Source organism: Parasteatoda tepidariorum, chromosome 7 (assembly GCF_043381705.1).
Source record: "Parasteatoda tepidariorum isolate YZ-2023 chromosome 7, CAS_Ptep_4.0, whole genome shotgun sequence".
Classification (NCBI taxonomy): domain Eukaryota; kingdom Metazoa; phylum Arthropoda; class Arachnida; order Araneae; family Theridiidae; genus Parasteatoda; species Parasteatoda tepidariorum.
The window spans coordinates 23,540,653-23,560,851 of NC_092210.1; the positions used below are offsets into that span (position 1 = coordinate 23,540,653).

General features: G+C 27.1%; 1 protein-coding gene and 1 long non-coding RNA gene across 5 annotated transcripts in view; both read left to right on the forward strand.

Moving 5' to 3' along the window:
* LOC107447835 (band 3 anion transport protein) overlaps positions 1-8,535 on the forward strand; it is a 102,421-nt gene extending 93,886 nt beyond the window's left edge. For all 4 annotated transcript variants that reach the window (XM_071183180.1, XM_043041229.2, XM_043041230.2 and 1 more), the window contains 5 exons: positions 348-496; positions 1,217-1,464; positions 2,684-2,853; positions 4,492-4,659; positions 7,602-8,535. In XM_071183180.1, coding sequence (XP_071039281.1) covers positions 348-496; positions 1,217-1,464; positions 2,684-2,853; positions 4,492-4,659; positions 7,602-7,670 — 804 coding nt within the window. In that variant the 3' untranslated portion in view covers positions 7,671-8,535. The remainder of the gene's footprint in view (positions 1-347; positions 497-1,216; positions 1,465-2,683; positions 2,854-4,491; positions 4,660-7,601) is intronic.
* Positions 8,536-11,053: 2,518 nt separating this feature from the next.
* On the forward strand, positions 11,054-16,328 carry LOC139425996 (uncharacterized). The gene is made up of 2 exons (XR_011637229.1): positions 11,054-12,017; positions 12,078-16,328. It is a non-coding gene; the product is annotated as an uncharacterized lncRNA (long non-coding RNA).
* The last annotated feature ends 3,871 nt before the right edge of the window (positions 16,329-20,199 follow it).

A 20,199-nucleotide genomic window follows, 5' to 3' on the forward strand; every position in this document is an offset into this window, starting at 1 on the left:
AAAAGCTTCTAAGATGGAAAACAAAGATGAACATAAGGTGCAGATATCACCCTGAAAATAAATTGTCTATTTTTGTATTGGTCTATTAGTATGCATATTTATGATTTCTATCTATTGATAGGCAAAAGATAAAGACATACAAAACAAGAAAGGTGTTATATTTGAATAACTAAAGTTTATAGTTAGCATTACCATCTGTCAAAGAGCAATTTAGTTTAGTACTGTTAAGAGCAATTAGTTATAAGTATGAGGGAAAAAAATTATAGTTATTTTTAATTTTGTTTGCTTAGTTATGAAAAAAAAGTTTCATTTACTATTAGTATTTATTGTTGTTAAATTTTATTTAGAAATTAATTGTACCTGAAGGATTAAGCCCAAGTACTGACAGAAGTTGGATTATATCACCCTTTCCTGTCAAGGCATGGGAAGTTGCAGGTGCCTTTGTCATTGCTATTTTAGTCTTCATTTTAGTTTTTTTGGAAACACAAATAGTTGAGTAAGTATTAAAAATAAGTATTAATCACCTGTCACATTTTACTGAGATAATAATTGAATAAAAAAATCGCTTTCTTCAGTTACCTCAGAACTCAAAACATTAACATCTACTTACTATTGATTTTCATAATTTTTTTTAATTGATCAATTCTACAAATTTTAATATTAATTACAGTAAATTTTAATATTAATTATTTAAATGTAATTATTCCTTTTATAAATACTACAAAGTCTTGTTTTCTTCTTTTTTCCCTCTCTTCTTCCTTTGCTTCTCTCTCGTCATTGCTTTGCCTTCCAAGATTCTTTGTCTTGTGAAGCATGCTGCAATTTAGTTAAGGACAGTTATATCGAAACAAATGTTGCAATTAACATTAAAGCACTTGTTACAATTTTATAAATATTATACTTTATGAATTTTTTTAACTCAACTTGAATAGAGATTTGATTTAAACTGATTTCGGCAATACTGTCCGATTTTGGACAATTTCTAAAGTTTGCCTGCTTTTTTGTTTTTTTGGTGAATCACCTAAACTCATGTCCTCATCTTGCTTTGATTATTGGTAAATGAATTTCATTATTTGAGGAATTAATATGAAGTTGTGTTTAAAATCATTCTCCTGGGAAAACTTTGAGTTGTAGTAGAGACACTTTTAGCGCTATATCTAATGCAGAATATTTATATAAATTATCCTCTACAATTTAACTTTTCTCTTTGTTGTAGACTTATCCTAAGTAAAAAGAAGCTGAAAAAAGGATCTGGATTTCATTTGGACATGGTTATAGTAGGTATCATAAATGCTGTAAGTGGATTTATTGGTGGCCCCTGGCTTTGTGCTGCTTGTGTCAGGTCCATTACACACGCATCAAGCTTAACGATTTACAGTAAGACTCATGCTCCTGGTGAAACACCTCACATTATTGATATCAAAGAACAAAGAATCACAAACTTTATGGTATCATTTCTTGTTGGTATGTACATTTTAAGTATTTTATATCATCTTATTATTGCCTATAACTATGCCTATTATTTTTTTTATCTTCCTTTGAACTTGTTTAATGCTTTGAGTGTCAAGCCAGTCCTCAGTTACCGACACAGAACTTTCCAGTTTGGCGACATCGGTCTCCAGTGACTGTAAATGTAAAATAAGACATAAAACTAAGATTTGCTAAATTTTTATCTATTTCAATCTTTTAGTAGTATGTTTCACACTGCTCTAAGCATAGTGGCCTGATGGGCATTTTTCCTTAAAAATTGTACATGGTGCTCAAGGCATTAAGTAAGGTACCAGTCTCAGTATATCTTAATCTGAATACTAGGGTGATATCTAAGATCCTAGGGTGAAGATTAGTGTATCTTGATGTGAATACTGGGGTGACTTTAATTATCATGGGGAAAATTATTCTTTATCCAATCCTTTACAGGATCCCCTAGAAAAAGTGCCACTTTTAGTACGAGACTAATATTTGGAAAGTTTCAGGTCACTAAAATATGTAGTTCTCATCCCTGAGCAACAAAGTTTGAAAACAAGTACTAATTAAAAAGAAAAAAAATCACATTTTTAGTTTAAAATCTGAATAGATGATTGCACAAATTCTCATCTGGACTCATTTGATAGATAATATTTTAATTCATAGATAGGTAATGTTTTTAACTTAATATTTTTTAATTAAAACCATTTTGTAAAACGAATAAACAAAAACCGTAGATGGTGTAAAGTGGCTCGAGCAAGCTAGATAGTTGTGATGTCATTATTATATTGGTAAAAAATATGAGAGAATTTCACAAAATGAAGCAAATAAAATCAGATTGAATAGATTTTTCCAATATATCATCTCTTTCGTAAATAGATCTTCTTGAAACATTAGCTCATACATTTTGAATAAGGAAGAAAGTCAAATAGGATAAGTATAAATAAAATAAATTGTGATTTATTAATAACCACCTTTTTATTAAAAAAAAATATTCTTAGCTGGTTATTTCTCTATAAAGGCAAAGTGTAGTAATCATAATTTATGTTGATGTCACTCTTGAAAAAGGGTTACACTAATATTGGTGTCTTCTTGTCTTACCTGATTGGGGAATATCTTCTTCCAGTGTAATATCTTGAATAATATCAAAAAAGTAAAATTTAATAATTTTAAACATAACAAAGAGACCACTGTGTAATCCCATTCTGTGTATTTACAGGAGCATCTATATTGATGGCACCATTATTGAGACAAGTTCCATTTTGTGTGTTGTTTGGAGTATTCTTATACATGGGTATATCATCATTAAGTGGCATCCATCTTTATGAAAGATTTCTCCTTATTTTTATGCATAAGAAACATTTTCCAGACTTCTCATTTGTTCGCAAGGTAACACAGTTATCGATTATTTGTCTTTGAATTCATTAATTTTTCAGTGGTGCTTGATAAATGCAATAAAAACATATTTACATATACAGTCAAACCCCGCTATAGTGAACACGGTTCATAGTGAACTCCCTGATATAGTGAACGAAATGTTAGGTCCCGTGCCTTGCTATACACGTATAATGTTATTTTTTGTGGATATAGTGAACCAAAAAAGTGAGGAAGTTGGATATAATGAACTTTTTTCTGTCTTCAACTGATTTTTTTTTGTAATAATTTTGAAATTTTTATTTTAAAATAAATACATATATACCGATTTTTAAACCCATCTATAGAGGGCAATTTAGCGATAAGCTTCTTTTATCTCACTTTCCCATCCCTAAACAAACCAAGCAGATATTTCCAACCCTGGCAGATAATGCACCTGTAAGGTGTCAGTGGGATCAATATGCATTTTCTGTCAGGATTGCTCATCAGCTAAAGATTACAAATTTTTTTATTTAATTTTTTTTTGTAAGCAAGACGAAGAGTAATGAAAAATAACAAATTTTTCGCTACTAAGTAATATTTTACAGTAATTTATTTAAATAATGTGTAATAAAAGGGAGGAGTTTGGGAACCATTAGTTAAATTGCCTGCGTAACGGATATAGTGAACTCCCGGTTATAGTGAACCAAAATTTTGGTCCCTTGAAGGTTTGACTGTATAATGGAATATAGAAGACTGAAAAACAAGCATCATTTAAATTTTTTTATTTTTAAATTTCTTAAATCAGAATTTTTATAACGTGAAAGTTGTCTTAATCCCTAAAAAAATTCTTCTACTGTTTTTGGAAACTCGGCTGCTATCTTCAAAAGCATGCTCCTTTTGTCAATTACAATAGATTATGCTGACTATTTTCCATTTTGATAATGAAAATCTTGTTAGAGTTTTATAGTTCACAGTTATTGTTAATTTATCTCTTTCATCCGATTATAAAAATGATCGATTCTCATCAGTATTTAAACATAGAAGTGTTAAATTGAGGGATTATTCCCTGAAAAAAAATTTTTTGCACGAAATTATTAAGCGTCATATTGAGCGAATATGCCACTTAACGTTTCGTATTTCTAAGATTATTGAAGCCTTATATATTAAAATAATTTGATAAGGAACTTTTAAACTTGATTACTAATTTTAATTAAATATTGGTACAAAAAGAATGTTAACTAATTGATAATGATTTTTTTTGGTGCAAGAGTACTACAAAATTTTCTTATTTATTGATCACAAAGTATTGTGAGTTCTTTTTTGTTCCAGTTGTAGTATTATACTGAAAAAATTTTGAAACTTTCTCTTCTAAAGAAAGTAATCTCGAAATTAAGGAGAGTGTATTTTATTGTTCTTTTGCTATAAAATTTGCCTTTATCATACTTAAGTAGAGCAAATTATATTTTTGTTAGTTTATTGTTTGTCCTTTTTGAAAGTTGCTTGCTTTATATATATTATTCCTTATTTTTAATTTTTTTTTTAAATGTTGGCCTGATTTTTTTGGTTTTTGGCCTGCTGCAAGATTTTTGAATTATAGAAAAAGCTGAGATATTTAGATTAAAACAACATGTTCTTTATGTTTCAAGTCTTATTATAATTATTATATTACAGGTGAAAATTAGCAAAATGCATACTTATACAGGTATTCAAATCGTTGCTATTGTTGTGATTTGGGTTGTCAAAGAATATGCTACTCTTGCATTTCCTTTTGCACTTTTATCCATGATTGCTGTGCATGCTTCTATGAAAACATGCTGGAATCCTGAGGAAATGAAAGCTGTAAGTTTCAATTTGTATTTTTAATTTTTATTTATTCTATGAAAAAAAATTTCTTTCCATTATTTATGTATCAATACTTTAGAACACTGTTTTCAATTATTAAAATTTTTTTTAAGCTTTTCACTTAAGTTTTCTTATAGAGTTCTGGAGTTAAATTATGTATTAACCATTTTTATTTATTATCAATAATTTAGCAAGCCGTTTAGATACTGAGAACTTAGTTTCTCAAGACTTCCTTATGTATGCAAGATTTGATTTTATTTCATCAAAATAAGAGTAAGAAAGAAAAAAGGTGTTAGAAAAATGTCCATCTTTGAAAGTGATTCATTCGCTAATTTTATTTGCTTCATTGGCTTCATTCAAAAAGGTGCAAGATAATGCAATGAATTAGTATTCCTTCCTTGCTCACAAAGTGAAATTTACATAAAGTGTAAGAGTTAAATAAAATAAGTTTGTTAAAGTTTAAAGGAATTAAAGATTGAAAATAATCAACTTATGAAATTAAAGCAATTAATCAAAGTTAAGACTAAAAAATAAGGTTAATGTTGAATGACCTAATGATAGAATAATGCCTAAAACACTAACTAGAGACAATTGATTCACAGCTTAAGTACATGATCTAACAAATACAATAAATAAATGTGTATGTGGCAAGGCAAACCCACAAGAATGCATAGCAAATTAAAATAAAATAATACTTGAATGAATATGGTAAGGAAAAAAATTATACATTAAATCGCGTTAAATAAAAGGCCAAATAGTGGTGGTTCAGCATTGTTGAACTCCGAAATAACCCAATAGGTCCATTGGGTCAAAAATTTAGAAAAATAAGCAGATAAACAAAAACCATTAATATAAATGATAAGGAGAATTGCATATAGAAATATTTAAAAGAAAACACATTCTTGTGAGATTGATAATCATCTGTGCTAACTAAAAAAAACAATGACTACTCACCCCAACATGGCGTTGAGACAACTAAATTGTAAGGTGATAATATGAAGATACATGAGGCTGGTCACTTGTAAAAATAAATCTGTTTATTATTTTGAATCGGTGTTATACATCGACACAAACACTATAACATAGCCTTTGTAAACTCACTATCACAAACAAAAAATCATATTTTTCGCAAAGTATTTCCAACATTTTTTTACATCACCAGATCAAAATCTTGTCATTCAAAAAATTCAATCACATATTGAGATAAGAGCGAGAATTTCTTTTTTTCCGTCATGCATCACCTTATGTAAGCTCGGGCGTCACCCTTGAAAAGCCAATGAGGGAAACGAGGGGTAGGACAACTTAAAAGTAGACCAATGAAAAAAAATAAGGGTTGTTCAAAATTCAACCCCTCAAGAAACCATTGGCCGATAGAAGGAGCAAGTAAAGGACAACACGTGGTCGAAGGGGGTCGCGACACCCTGGTGTGAACGGGGAAGCGAGGTCAAAAAGGCTAAAGGTTAAAAATGACGATTACCGTCCGGTTCGCAATTAAAAGTACACAGCTGTGTGAGAAAAAGGAAAAAAGTCACGCGGTGAAGGGGACAAGACATAAAAAACCTATATATCTATCTAATTCTCACGGTTGACCATGGGATGCAGCTGCAACCAAAAAAAGGGTCCAAAATCCTCCCACGCAGGTGTTAGGAAGAGGGGTCCAAGATGATGGGTGCAGCGCATATCAGATTACCGCACGTGCAAAAAATAAGATTGGGAAATATCACATGAGGGGAGTGCATGATCGAAAAAGGAAAAAAACACTAATTGATAATATAAATAAATTACAATTGCATAAAAAAATTATAAAATACAATAAATCTATAAAAGTTAATAATTAAAAAAAATGTAGTAAATAAACATGTACAATGTAAATTGATGAAATGAATTAAATGTAAACTGAACATTAAATGAAGTTAAGAGCAGGGATCCGTGAACAAGAAATTAAAAGTTAAGATGATAAAAGTAGAGCAAATTAAGAAAACAAAATTAAAGCAAAAAAAAAAAAAACAAAGTTAAAGCAAATATTAAAANAAGTTAAAGCAAATATTAAAAAACAAAAGTGAAAAATTAAAAGAAACATAATTATATTAAGGGGAGAATAAACTTGTGATAATTAACATTATCACATAAAGGAAATTCATTAAAGTTATCTACTGGCATTAGCTCTTTTTTTATTTGAATTTTATATCTAACCATCATTATAATACTTCATAAAAATTGGCCAGTAATAAGGATTAGAGTAAGTGAATAAAAACAGCTATAAAAGTAACAATTTATTTCATCTGATTTCTCAAAGCTCCAGCTGATTTGATTAAAAAGATAACCAAGAAATGCAACAAAATGAAGTTTCCTATGGCTAAAAAAAATCTTGAAAAGAAGGAGATGTTAGGTGAACGGAAGCTTAGAAAGAAGAAATAATGATCAAAATTTAAAAGGTCTCTCTATTAGCCGATTTCCTATTGCATTTGTGCAATTTTTCTGTTTTAAATTTTCTATTTTAAGAGAAGCTTTTTTAGATTACTCATCAGCTCAGCTGTTTGTTGCCAAATGCACTTGGAACCTTCTTCAAATTTAAAAATACTCAGATTTGCCTCTTTGTAAGTTTATCTCAATTTTAATGACTCTGCAATAAAAATTAATGTTGTATAGTTAAATAAGACTAAATCAAGCTTTTCCTCGAGAAATCTTTCTTTTTTTAAAAAAATATTGTTATTTATAACATTCTTTCACTAAGCTCTTTAATTACTAAATACAAAATTATTTCACCCATTTCATGCTATTTTTGAGAGTGACTTTTATCTGTTGAGTCGTCGGCAGATATTTGTTAATTTTTTAGGCTTATTACCATAACTTTCTAACTTGTGCAAAATTACGCAAACAGGTGATGTTTTTAAATATTTTACTTAAAATGTATGTTTCACATCACTTTTTTTTTCCAGTTGGATGAAGAAGGTGAAGAAGCTGAGCAGGAAGATGAGCCAGATTTTTATGAACAAATGGTGGTTTGAAACCCAATTTTAAAAATTGGCTTGAAACTGAAGCCAAATTTTGATAATTGGTCAGAAACAGAAACCAATTATGGAAATTGGTCTGTTGTAATAGTATTTTAGCTGCTAACTTTGAAACAGTTTTCTAAACTTTCCTTAACAAGTAGTAGATTTTGTTTATACATTATGAATGATGTTTATGTTTGCAAACTCAATGTTTATACTCTAAACACTAATGTTATTGTGTCCTGTAAACTGAAAAGAAGCATTTATTTTCAGTGTGCCGTCTCAATATGAAACTATATTTCATCAATTCATATGAATATGGTACATCTTTCTGTGATATCTCGTACCTTTATTCTTTGTAAAAGTTATTATTCCTTTTATTTCTACTCATAAAAGATTTGTTAAAGTTTAGTCGTTCACTATAATGTAATTTTTTTATTATATGTAGTTAAATCATTCCTTGTTAACTAATTATACTTAATTTCATTTTTTAAAAGAAAATCAGTTAAGTATATATATTTATTTTCTCAAATTAAAAGATATTACATCTGTGTGATCAACAAATTTTCAGCGTTTAACATTAAAAAAAAAAATTTTTTTTTATTCAATTTTCAATTGATAATCTTAATCTAGATTTTGAATGGTAGAATGTTAAAAAATGTAATACATACATAGCAATACGCATTCAGTACAATTTAATTTAAAATCTTTCTACAAAATTTGCAAAAGTCGCAACAAATTAACTGCAAGAATTTTAGTTTTTATTTGCATTATGACATTTTTTAAAAAAAGAAATTCATTATTAGTGTATATCAAAATTATCGTACTAAAATTGATTTTAAAGAATTATGAAGGAGGTAATTGTTAACGAAAAAAACAATTAACACTTTTAAAAAAAAAACTGATTGAAAATTTAAAAAAATTATTCCTTTGCGAATTTCCTTGTATTCTATTAGCATTATTCTGGATTAATTTGATCTTATAATGCTTGATTGTGTTTTTCCAAAGGACTAATGAAAAGTATGAAGTATTAATTAATCCATTTCTTTCTTTATGGCTTCAATTAATAAAATACATATTTTGGAAAATACAATAAGTAGCGAAATTTCATGATTAGAGTAATAACTTTACCAAAATACTTTAAAACAAATTTACTTATTCAATCTTCTTTTCAATCCTTATATTAGAAAATTTTTTTTTTAAAAAAAAGGAATTAATACCACTCTCCATTCGTCCGAATATCAGTAATTACTACTATTGCTATGTAAATATTTTGCCCTTTCAACATCTATTTGCATAAATTTTTTTAACGAAATAAAATCTGGAAATAAGATATTGAATTTTACTTATGGCTTGACTTTGAAAGATTAAAAATTAAATAAAGTTGCATTAATCCAAAATAACATAAATGAAAGTTTGTTCTGAAGCAGATTTAAAAACTTTGAACTTAGTTGAAGTTATTCACCAAAAATGCTGGTAATATTGATGTTGGAATTTAGCTGTTTCGCTATTTCACTAATTTAGTTTTAAAGGCATAGTTTATAAACATTTGATGAAAAATTATTTTTTAAAACTAGTGCATATATACATTAACATTGTTTGTATGAGTGATTTGTTTATTTTTCTATTAAAAGTATGTGTACTTTTTATATGTATGTATAAGAACTATAAAGTCTTATTTTAGAAAGGCTTTAATAATATCCAAAGTGGCTTTAATATTTTAAACCTAATTACATTATTGTATATAAAGCTTAAGATATTCGGACATTGATCTAATATGTTATAATCCATTGTCTACATATTTGTTTGCAGCTGTTGTATTTCGTGTTATTTATCTTAACTATACTCATTTTTTAGTTTATCTTGACTTACTATAAATTGTATTTTTTTACTCCTCTTGAAAATTAACAAATTGTATAGATCTGAAAAGTTTTATTTTTTACTAAAACAATTTTTGTACACTATGTATCATATAGATACTTGTAAGCTCTTTTTGTGTAAAAGAAAAACTATAGACTAAATCTATGTATTTTTACACTCTCTTAAAATTTTTATATGTTAGAAATCTTTGTTTAATGATCTAAAGCTAAAACTGTTTTTCAATATTCTGACATGTATGAAATATATTTTTAGTTTTTTTATAATAATTACTACTTATAGAATTTGTTAAAAAAAAATTAAGAAGCTTTTTTTAGGAACTCTATAGAAGATTGTGAATACAAGTCATTTAAGTGTCTAAGTAGTTTTTCTAAAAACTATTTTTGTTATTCAAAAAATTAACTGACAATACTCATTTTAGTTAACTTTTACGTATAACTTAAGTAGTCCAAATTTTTCTTAATGTTTGTTAAATAAAGTTATGAAGAAATTAATATAATAATCTGTTTTTTTTATTTATAAATTTTTTTTAATAACTGTATTAAATTTGACTACAATGTTTATGTGTTAATATATTTATCTATATTCTGCATAGTTCTAATCAGAAATAAAAAGAACTTCACTTTTACTTATTCAACCTGCAACAATATTTTTGACACATTTTTTGCATTAAAGTAATTATTTTCTTAATATGTATTTATCAATTTCTATCTATATACTGTGAAAATAATTCCTAATAATATAAAGCTACCTGTATTAATTAAACCATAAAACTAAGTTAGGGTTATTAATTATTATTTACCTGTTACTGTTTTCTTCAGGTTAGTAATTTGTAATTCCCATTTAAGTGCTAAAGTAATTTTAACATGCACTCACAAGTTGCTAATATATTTGGTGCTATTGCAACTGAAATAACCAAACTAGAGCATTGCAATAATCCTATTGAAATTTTTGTGAATAAAAGTTTGACAGAAATGGGGTTATTAACACAGTATCCCACTTTAATTCTAATTATAATATAATTCTGATTTAACACTATAATTCTTTTGTGTGTTCACACATTAATATTGGTGCTATAACATATTAAATAACCAACCTAGCTTGTTAAAATAAAAAGCAACAAGATTGAAAAAAATTTAAATAAAGTAATAAAAGTAAAAAATTACAAAAATAAAAATTGCGGAATAAGTATACTTTTAATAAATTAAATACAGTGTGCAACAGTTACATTTAAATTTTTATAAAGATTATTTGGTTATGAAAATCTAAATTGGAAATCACAGAAATGAGATATCCTTATATTGTAAAATATATTAAAACTTAAAAAATAATACTTAAGTATCTTAACTTTAAAAAAAAAAGACTTAAGAAGTTTTTTTGTCATTTACACTGAAATTAAATATGATATAATATTGGAACTAGCTTTGCTACTAATACTTATAACAATTTTCTGTTACTTGTAAAACTGTTTTTTTTTTTTTTTTTTTTTTTTTTTTTTTTNTTTTTTTTTATCTTAACAAAAAATACATAAACATGGAGATTTTTATATTTTTAATAGTTCAATTAATACTTAAAGAAATGTTAACTATTAAAAAAGCTTAAAAATTTTTATTATAAACATTGTAGTATGAAATTTACATATTTTTATGAAATTATATTTAATAAAAATTGTACATTTTCCTGTAAAAGCATTTTCTTCTTCGATGGTAAAGAAGGTTTTCAATAACTATATTTCGTATTTACATTGTTTCATGTTTGTAAATATAATAAATTTTAAGGATCAAATTGTTCCTATTGTCAATACTTACTGCACCTTAATATTTCTGTAATGAATGTACTATTTATATACACATTTTACCAATGTGCCTGTTTATCTGCGATACCTTATGCACTCTGCATATTATATTATTTTTAAATTTTTTGTGTTATCATTTTAAAAAAAATTCTTAAATTCAGTTTTGTGTTCAGGGATACTTATTATTATCAACACATATTTCACATGAGAAAATATATGATGTTCAATTAGCGGTATATTATCAAATAATTTTTATGATGATCTAAATTTTTATTAGAAAAGCTGATCATAAAATTTGAAAGTGTGTTATCTTCAAAATGTTAAATTGCATTTTATGCATCATTTGATTTGTTCTTCATTTCTAGTACGTCCAACTGAATGTCTATCTAATAACGTGCGATTAACTGGATGTTTCGAAATTCATTGGTAAAAATTTCTGAACAAGCAATTTTTACCATGCAATGTGTGGAGGAAGGCAAGCAGTGCACCACTAGCGGGTATCCGTTACTCTCCCATGAAAGAGTATAACACTAACCGGATAGAGGAGGTACTAAACTAATTTGGATAAATTAAATTTCCTGCACCACCATATATGTCACAGATATAATGCTTGCAATACTGCTCCTATGAGCAATTTAATGCTCTACTCTCCCTTGAAAGAGCATAACAACACTAAATGGATAGAGGAGGTACTAAATTAATTTGGATAAACTCTCCCTTGAAAGAGATTAACAACACTTAAAGAGGAGGTACTAAATTAATTTGGATAAACTCTCCCTTGAAGGAGCATAACAACACTAAATGGATAGAGGAGGTACTAAATTAATTTGGATAAATTTAATTACATGCACCACCAGCTATGTCACAGATATAATGCTTAAAATAATGCTCCTTTGAGCAGTTTCTGTAATTGTGCCAGACACTCTGTCATTAAAATTAATTTAGTACCACTTGTTTGGTGTTTCATTCTTTCATGTGACTGTAATATATACCTCCTAATGGTTCGCTGCTTGTTCTCCACTTGTGCATTATATTGTGAAAGTGGCTTGTAAATATTTTCTGTCAATCCTTAAATTTTTGCCTATGAATTTTGAAGAACCATGTATACTATTCATTCTGCAGTATTTTACGAAATTATATAATAATATTCCAATTTTTTGTCATTTGATCTGTTTATAAAAATATAAAGTATGCTTGAATTTGTATAAAATACAGAAGGTTCACCATTATTTTCCATTACAATTGATTATATTTATTTCAAGTATATTTATTAAAATTTTTGATCCTGAGTGCCTATTTAAAGTGGCGAGATATATAGTATTCACTAAGCAGTATTTTATCAAATTAATTTTATGATATTCTAAGTTTTTATCATCCAAGTCATACATAATAATATAAATTTTGCTTGTTTAAATATATAAATTGTGTTTGAATTTGTTACACATGCATTGTGAAATCTATGTTATTTAACATGATCGAATGGAATAAGTTAGATTTCATATATGCTATTCATTCAGCTGTTTTTTATAAAATTATTTTACAATATTCTAAAATTTCGTTATTAGTGCTATAAATAAAAATATATAATTTATTAGATTCATGCTTGATTTTGAAACAAATATATAACGTTTACAAATATTTTGTATTACAGTTAGATATATAGTATTCACTAAACAGTATTATATAAAATTAGTTATATGATATTCTAAATTTTTATCATCAGATCCTTGCATTAAAATAAAATTTTTCCTTCTTTAAACATATGAATTATGATTGAATTTGTTATGCATGGTGAAATCTGCTATTTAACATGATGAAATATACGCTATCCATTCAGCTGTATTTCATAAAATTATTTTCTAATAATCTAAATTTTTATCATTAGAGCTCTATATCTAAATATATAATTTATTAGATTTATTTTTGCATTTGTAACAAATACATAATGTATAAAAATCTTTTGTATATCTACCAACTGTTACTCTTCATTTCAAGTATATTCAATTACTTTTTTTTTAACCCGAGTGCTTTTTAACCTGGTGAGATATATGATATATAATATAAATAAGGCAGTATTTTATCCATTTATTTTTATATTATTTCAAATTTTTATCATTAGTGTTATTTTATATCCATGGCATATTTTACATTCTTCTGTTTCAGAAACAAAACTTTTTTATGTAATGAATTTATACCGTGGATTATTTTATATTTTTTGTCTTTGCTCATATTATTCTTTTTCATTTATATTTATTAGCATAGCATATATTTACCAACTATATTGGCTATTTATTATCGTATTCTTCAACGTATAAATCTCTTTTTCCAATCTGGTCATTAATCTCTTTCATTGAAAATATTTTTACACCTATTTTATACATTTTATTTATTCTTATAGATATTTATTTGTTTGAATATCTGTATACTTACCTAAGAAAACAATATTAGTTTTCATAAAATTGTTTAATGACTGAGTGTAGCAGAAGTAAAATATATGTAACTTAACTGCCTTTAGAGATTAGCTTTCTAATTTTTTAATATACTTTGTGTTGAGGACAGTGGCGTACTAGACAGGTCACAGGTTTGACAAAATTTATTGTGGGCTACTTTCTCAAAACACAAGTTTTCAATATTATGAGAATTTTTTAAAAACCTTTATTTAAAATTGTAATTTTCTGCTGTTTCTTTTAAAAAATTATTTTAAAACCACTACTTCTTATTAAAAATTTTTACTAAAATTTTACTCAACAGTTTCCTCCCCCCCCCTTTAAGTTAGGCCTTGGTAGCATACTAAGATTGGACTAAGGAGAATGTTGGCTCAGGCATCTAGCCACAGTGAACATCCATTCAACCACCTGAGATGCTTAAGAAATAAAACTTATTACTCTTTAGCTGAAACTTTTTAGCAGGTAGCTTGATCAAACTATTTCACGAAGAATAAAATTGTTTGAATTTTAGGTAAGGGAAACTTAATAATGAATTATAGATCATTGCAATTTTAATATTTTTTGCATTCAAGAAAGAAAAAAATTCATTATTTTATTTGAAAGTGTAAATTTTTCACCTTAGAATTAATTTATACTTATATAAATAGAAATGTAAAATATGGATTTATATTTTTCTTCCTGTGTTTTTTTTAAGTGGGTTTTTCTCCCTTACGCTCTGCTTATCAGGGACATTTGACATAAATTCTAATCAAAGAGATTAGCTTAGGCATCCAAACACTTTGCACGCCACGGGATATTAAAGATCAAGGACTATTGTCCTACATTCCCTACACTTATGGATTAATTGTTAATAGTTGAGTAGTTATTTGCAGACATTGGCTTTAACCCTTTATAAGGTTATGGGAAGTATACTTTCTATCAGATTAATTTTAAAAAGTAGGTGGGAAGCTGTTTTCTCACCTATAATTTATACATATAGCTTAAAAAAATAAAGTAAATAAAAAAAATGAACCGCTTTGTTTACATAAATGTGGGTAACAGGAAAGAGTACCATCGGATCAAGAGGAGGTAATTTCCATTGTGCGTTTGATCATTTTTCATCAAGTATATTTACAGTTATAAACACAGAGTTTATAAATTTGGTTGTTTATCACAGAAGGTCGAGTTTATGGCCAATTTTTCTCTGTAGGTAAAATTTTGAGAAATTCCTCCCTCTCTAAAAGAGAAATGGTCTTAATCAAATTAATTTTAGGTAATAAGCTAAATGAATTAATTTTTATAAAACAATTTCAATCCTCAAATTATTTTAACAGAGCAAAAAATGGCCCTATAAAGGGTTACAGAGTTGCAGACTATAAAGGATTACAGACTATGAACGGTTAAAGACTATGAATGGTTAGACCCAATTTTAGCTGGTTAAATGGGGGACGCATTGTATATTCTTTTTGCTCTATCAGACTAGGATTGGTAACCCCCAACTTCAACGACTCCCCTGGTCCATAAGTGGCTGTTACGGGGGTTCTTCATTTTCTAGGAATTCTATTTCATGTGCTTTAAGGGGGGAAATTAAACCTTATTGTAATGCTCCTACAATCCATCTTGTCCGTAAAATGTGTATAATTTCCATAAAATCTCGTGTGTTACGAAAATCATTTTACCAAAAAATCTTCGATAAAATTATCATTTTACCAAAGCTAACCCATAAAATCATTTTGCAATTTGTTACTCTGGTTTCATAAATTGCCAAGACCAAATAAAGAACACTCTAAGCCATTATAAAAAGAGTATTTTCTGTTTATCACACACTCTTCACTTAATAGATCTTCACAACTTGAAGTATGGCACCAACATTTACAATCTGTTTGCATTTACTATAATGCCATTTTTCTGTATCCAACAATTATTGCAGAAAGGGGCTGTATGTATTATTTTTATTTTGTTAAAATAACTTTCCTTTTAATGCTATTGTTTAATATGTTTCGAAATTTTATGTTATAAAAAAATTTTAATAAAAAATGTTTTATATGAAATATAGATCTTTTTTTATCAGATAATAGTTCAAAGTTCTTTTAAATATTTTTAAGAAGTTAAAAATTCTTCAACAGTATATTTTATAACTTTTTTAGTTTAAATTAAACTTTAGTTTAAACTTTTTTAGTTAAAAATTTGTGAACAAATCTTTTTTTAAAAAAAACTTTTTTCCTTACTATTCAAAGAAAATATTAAGATTGTTCTCTGTAACTTTTTCTCTTGCTGATCCTAAACTTAATTGTTTTGTATACAGTATGCAAGAAATTTTATGAAGTATTATTTGTTTTGACAATTTTAAGTACTTATACTCTTACATTATGTATACCTTATTTTGAAACTGACAAGTAAATTTATAATGTATGTTGAAAATTTCATATTATTTAGAATTGTGATATTTTTGTGCATTATTTACCATAGAAATGTGTTTTATATGCTTTAAAAGAATATGTTTTTAGTGACATTCTCTGTAGATATTTTGTCTTTGTTTTTGGGAAATATATTTGTCTTTTCAAAACTTCATAATTTTTTTTCCTTCTGGTCTCTAGTTATTTCTGATAGAATTAGAAAAATAATTTAGTAAAAAAAAAAATTGAAATGAAGGTATATTTTAGAAAAAAGCTAAGTTTTAATATCAAACTATTTTTTTTTTCCTTTACACTTATTTTCAATTAATAGCAAACAATAAGTGATTCTTACAGCATTTTTACTAACTAGCTTTCTTGTCTGTTAGAGTGGAATCTCGCCATTAAAATTTCGGTCAGTTTTCAACTAGCTAGAGCACTCAAATCTCTTCTTCTTAATAACTACAAGTTAAAAACGTTTCCCGACCTCTACTATTTGAATTTATCTTCATTTTATCACCAATTAGTTTTGATGTGTGAACAGAACTAATAAGTGAAATTTGCTATAAATGTAAGAATTTTCTTCAGCTGATTTTACAGCTAATTTTAATTAAGGAAAATAACCGAAGAAATATTAGTAAACAAGCCGCTTTTTTTTCTCTCAAGCTAAGAAATTGAAATTTTACTAAAGATACAAGGTTTGGCACATCTGAAATAGAAGAATATTAAAAAAAATTTCTCTAATTTACATAAATTTTAATATCGAGCTCTCTACCTAAAATATTTTTTTTTCCTTCGAATTAAAGCTAACATTAGGATATGCATATTAAATGAATTTCATTAAAAAACAGTAGGGATTACCTTGTTAGCATCTTAAAGCAGTAGTGATATATGTAGTACCATAGTTGATATGCGCAATGAATGCATTTTTTCTTTTATGTTGAAAGAATTTTTTTAAAAAATGTATTGTTCCTCAATAATGAAGATTAGAATCTAGATTCCAGATTTTTTATGTCTTTTCAAAATGGAGTATACAAATTTTTACATTTTTTACAAATGTAGGGAAATATGATCCTACTGTAACATGTTGAACAGGGTGCGTAGCTTTTTTAAAAAGTGCTTAAAGGTGCTTATTTTCGTTTTTTAAAAGCCCTTAAAGGTGCTTTTTCATTGGGTACTTAATTTTCCCTTTTTCAAAATGAGATTTTTTCTTTACTATGTTGATTTTCGCTTCGAATTATGCAAAAAGCAGAGTTCACATTGTTCTATTCAACAATTTCACAATTCAAAAAACGCCATTCGTTTCACATGATTCAATTTTGACAATTGTCAAAAACAATGACAAAAGGTTGTTTTTTTTTGCATGACGGTTAAAACATGATAAAACAGTCAATTGTCAAAAACTTTCCAACCCTGCCTAATTCTGATATTCTTTTAAGTGCTTAAAAATATTTTTTGAGTTCTTGAAAAGTGCTTAAAAGGTGCTTATTTTTTGTTGAATAATTTGGCTACGCACTTTGTTGAAATTAATTTAACTACTAATTTATTAACTTCATTTAACTTTATGTGTTAATTTTCAATTTATAAAAGTGAATGGAAAACAGGATTTAATGAAACCAGAGCTGAATATGAGACTATACTGCATCAAATTAAAAAAAAAAACACACACACACACACATAAATGAGTTTTATAATAAACCAATGATGTGTACTCACAATAACGAAACAGTGGTAGAAACTACGACGCAAAATTTAAAGAGAGGTAAATAACCAAAAAAAAAAAGAGGGAATGTCTTTGAAACAATTGAGTAGAATTTGGGATTGCTTTTTTCTTTAATAAAAATGACTTCCCTGATAATTTGTGTTAAAAATATGTGTTGTATTAATAACAGAGTACTGTGAAATTTAAATGAAGTTCAGAGGAATTATCAAAGGTCATATTTAATATTTTTGAGAAATTATGAGAGCTAAATATTTAAATTCTTTTCTTTTCATTTTACATGCCAAAAAGAACCTTAAGAAGAAAAATTAAATCGAGTATGCTTTTCGAAATTAGTTTTATATTGGTTAATCATGATGGATAGTAATAAACGCTACATTATAAAATTATGCTACAGAATAAAATTGAGCTACATTCACTTCCGGGAGACGGTTTAGTAGTATGTAAGCCAATACAATTACGCATTGAACTTTCTCATTTGTCCTATGAAGCAAAGAATTATACACTTTGTAGGAAGGCTAAGATGACCGCTCTCTTAAACGAAATTAAAAATGTATATTTTAAAGACATTAAATTAGCAATTGATAAAATTTTCAAATTAATGCTTCAGTGACAGTTATGGAAAATCTACAATAACCAGCCTTTATTTAATATCTAAGGAAAAAAGTATATACAATACTTAGATAAATACTTATACCTTAAGCCCATTGTTCATAGCAGGATTGACATTTCAATTCTCTGCTCTCTCTGTACAGAAGTATACTGTTTCCACTTCTTCCTTATCGAGACAAACGAGGATGGCGCCAGACTTTGCCGGACAGAGGGTCAAGTCTCCCCCGAAAGGGGGGGGGATCAAACAAATAGATTCAAAATATTTAAATTAAAACGCATTTTATACTTTACTTTTTTTTCCACAAAAATTTTTTTCAAGTGTGTTTCTAAGAAGCTAAAATCATTAATTTTGATACCATAATGTATAGATTCATTTTAATGTACGTAAATTTAAATCGCATTTTTTTTTCTTTCTGTTGTCGATGTATTTTGTACTGTATGGTGCAATTTACCACACATTGTAAGTTTAAAAATTACTTTTGTAATAAAGGAAAATTGTTGTCGCAGTCACCCCTATTTCAAAAAATGTCCTCACTTCTTACTCTCGTAACGTAAAAATTACTCGGTAATGAAAATTTGAAATTTCATGTACTACTACATTTAACGAAACGTTTAAAGAACATTTTGATATGAAACTGTTATTTTTGTAAGAATCGATTGGCGTTTGAGTCATTTATAGGTTAAATTCAATTTTCTCTTCTGTAGCCTGTAATAACAAAATAAAGTTATAAGTACATTTTTTACGACCACGTATTCTATCTAAAGATACCTTGCCCCGTTTTATACAAACTTCTAGAACTTCGCCCATTAAATTGTAAAATTCGATTTTTTTTCTTTTCTTTTAATTGTTGCATTCTACAATTTTATGGACAAAAAAAAAAGGATTATTTTAATCAGGGGACTCGGATGTTAATATAAAGATTGTAAATAAATATATAGAGACAGAGACTTATAAAATTTCTCCTTATGATTCCTTTTTTTCTCTGCAGAACTGAAAGCAGACTTTTCACTAAGATTTCTATTTTCTCTTCAGAAGCTTTTTACATATTGGCCTGCGCCAGTAATGAATAACCTTTCACACAGCTAATTTATTGTTTACCACAATCAACGCGAAACATTCTTTCTTCTAAAATTTAAATTTACTTTTGCTTTTATGGTTATGAATTTTAAGTTACAAAAAATTAAGGAGGTAGGGGACCAAATTTCAAAAAATACGAGTTTTTTTAATTTCTTTCTTTCTTAGGAACTATTAGGCCGATTTTGTTCAAATTTTGTATTTTGCCATTTAAAATTGCATTCTTTCAAATGATGAAAAAAATTTTATACCTTATATCTCTAAAGTTTTTCGACTATCAGCAAATAAAATAATAAATATTTGCTAAAAGTTAAATTTATTGCATGAAATTATGTTTAGAAAACGGATTTTATAATTGTATGCAAACCTTTTTCAATAGGCTTAAAATAATTTTGGGAATATAGTGAAATGCGCAAAAACTACAGCTAACATTAATGGGTTCAAACTTTGAACTGCGCTCCTGAACAAACTATTAAAACAATAATTCCAGATTACGGTTTTTATAATTTGGGGGTCAGAAATCCGAATTCGTCGAAAAAAGGTATGTTTTATGAGATATACGTTTTTGTGTCGAATATCCTAACTTAGAATATCGTTTGCACTATTGGCCATTAAGAATGAGTCCTAGAACATGAAAATCCGATC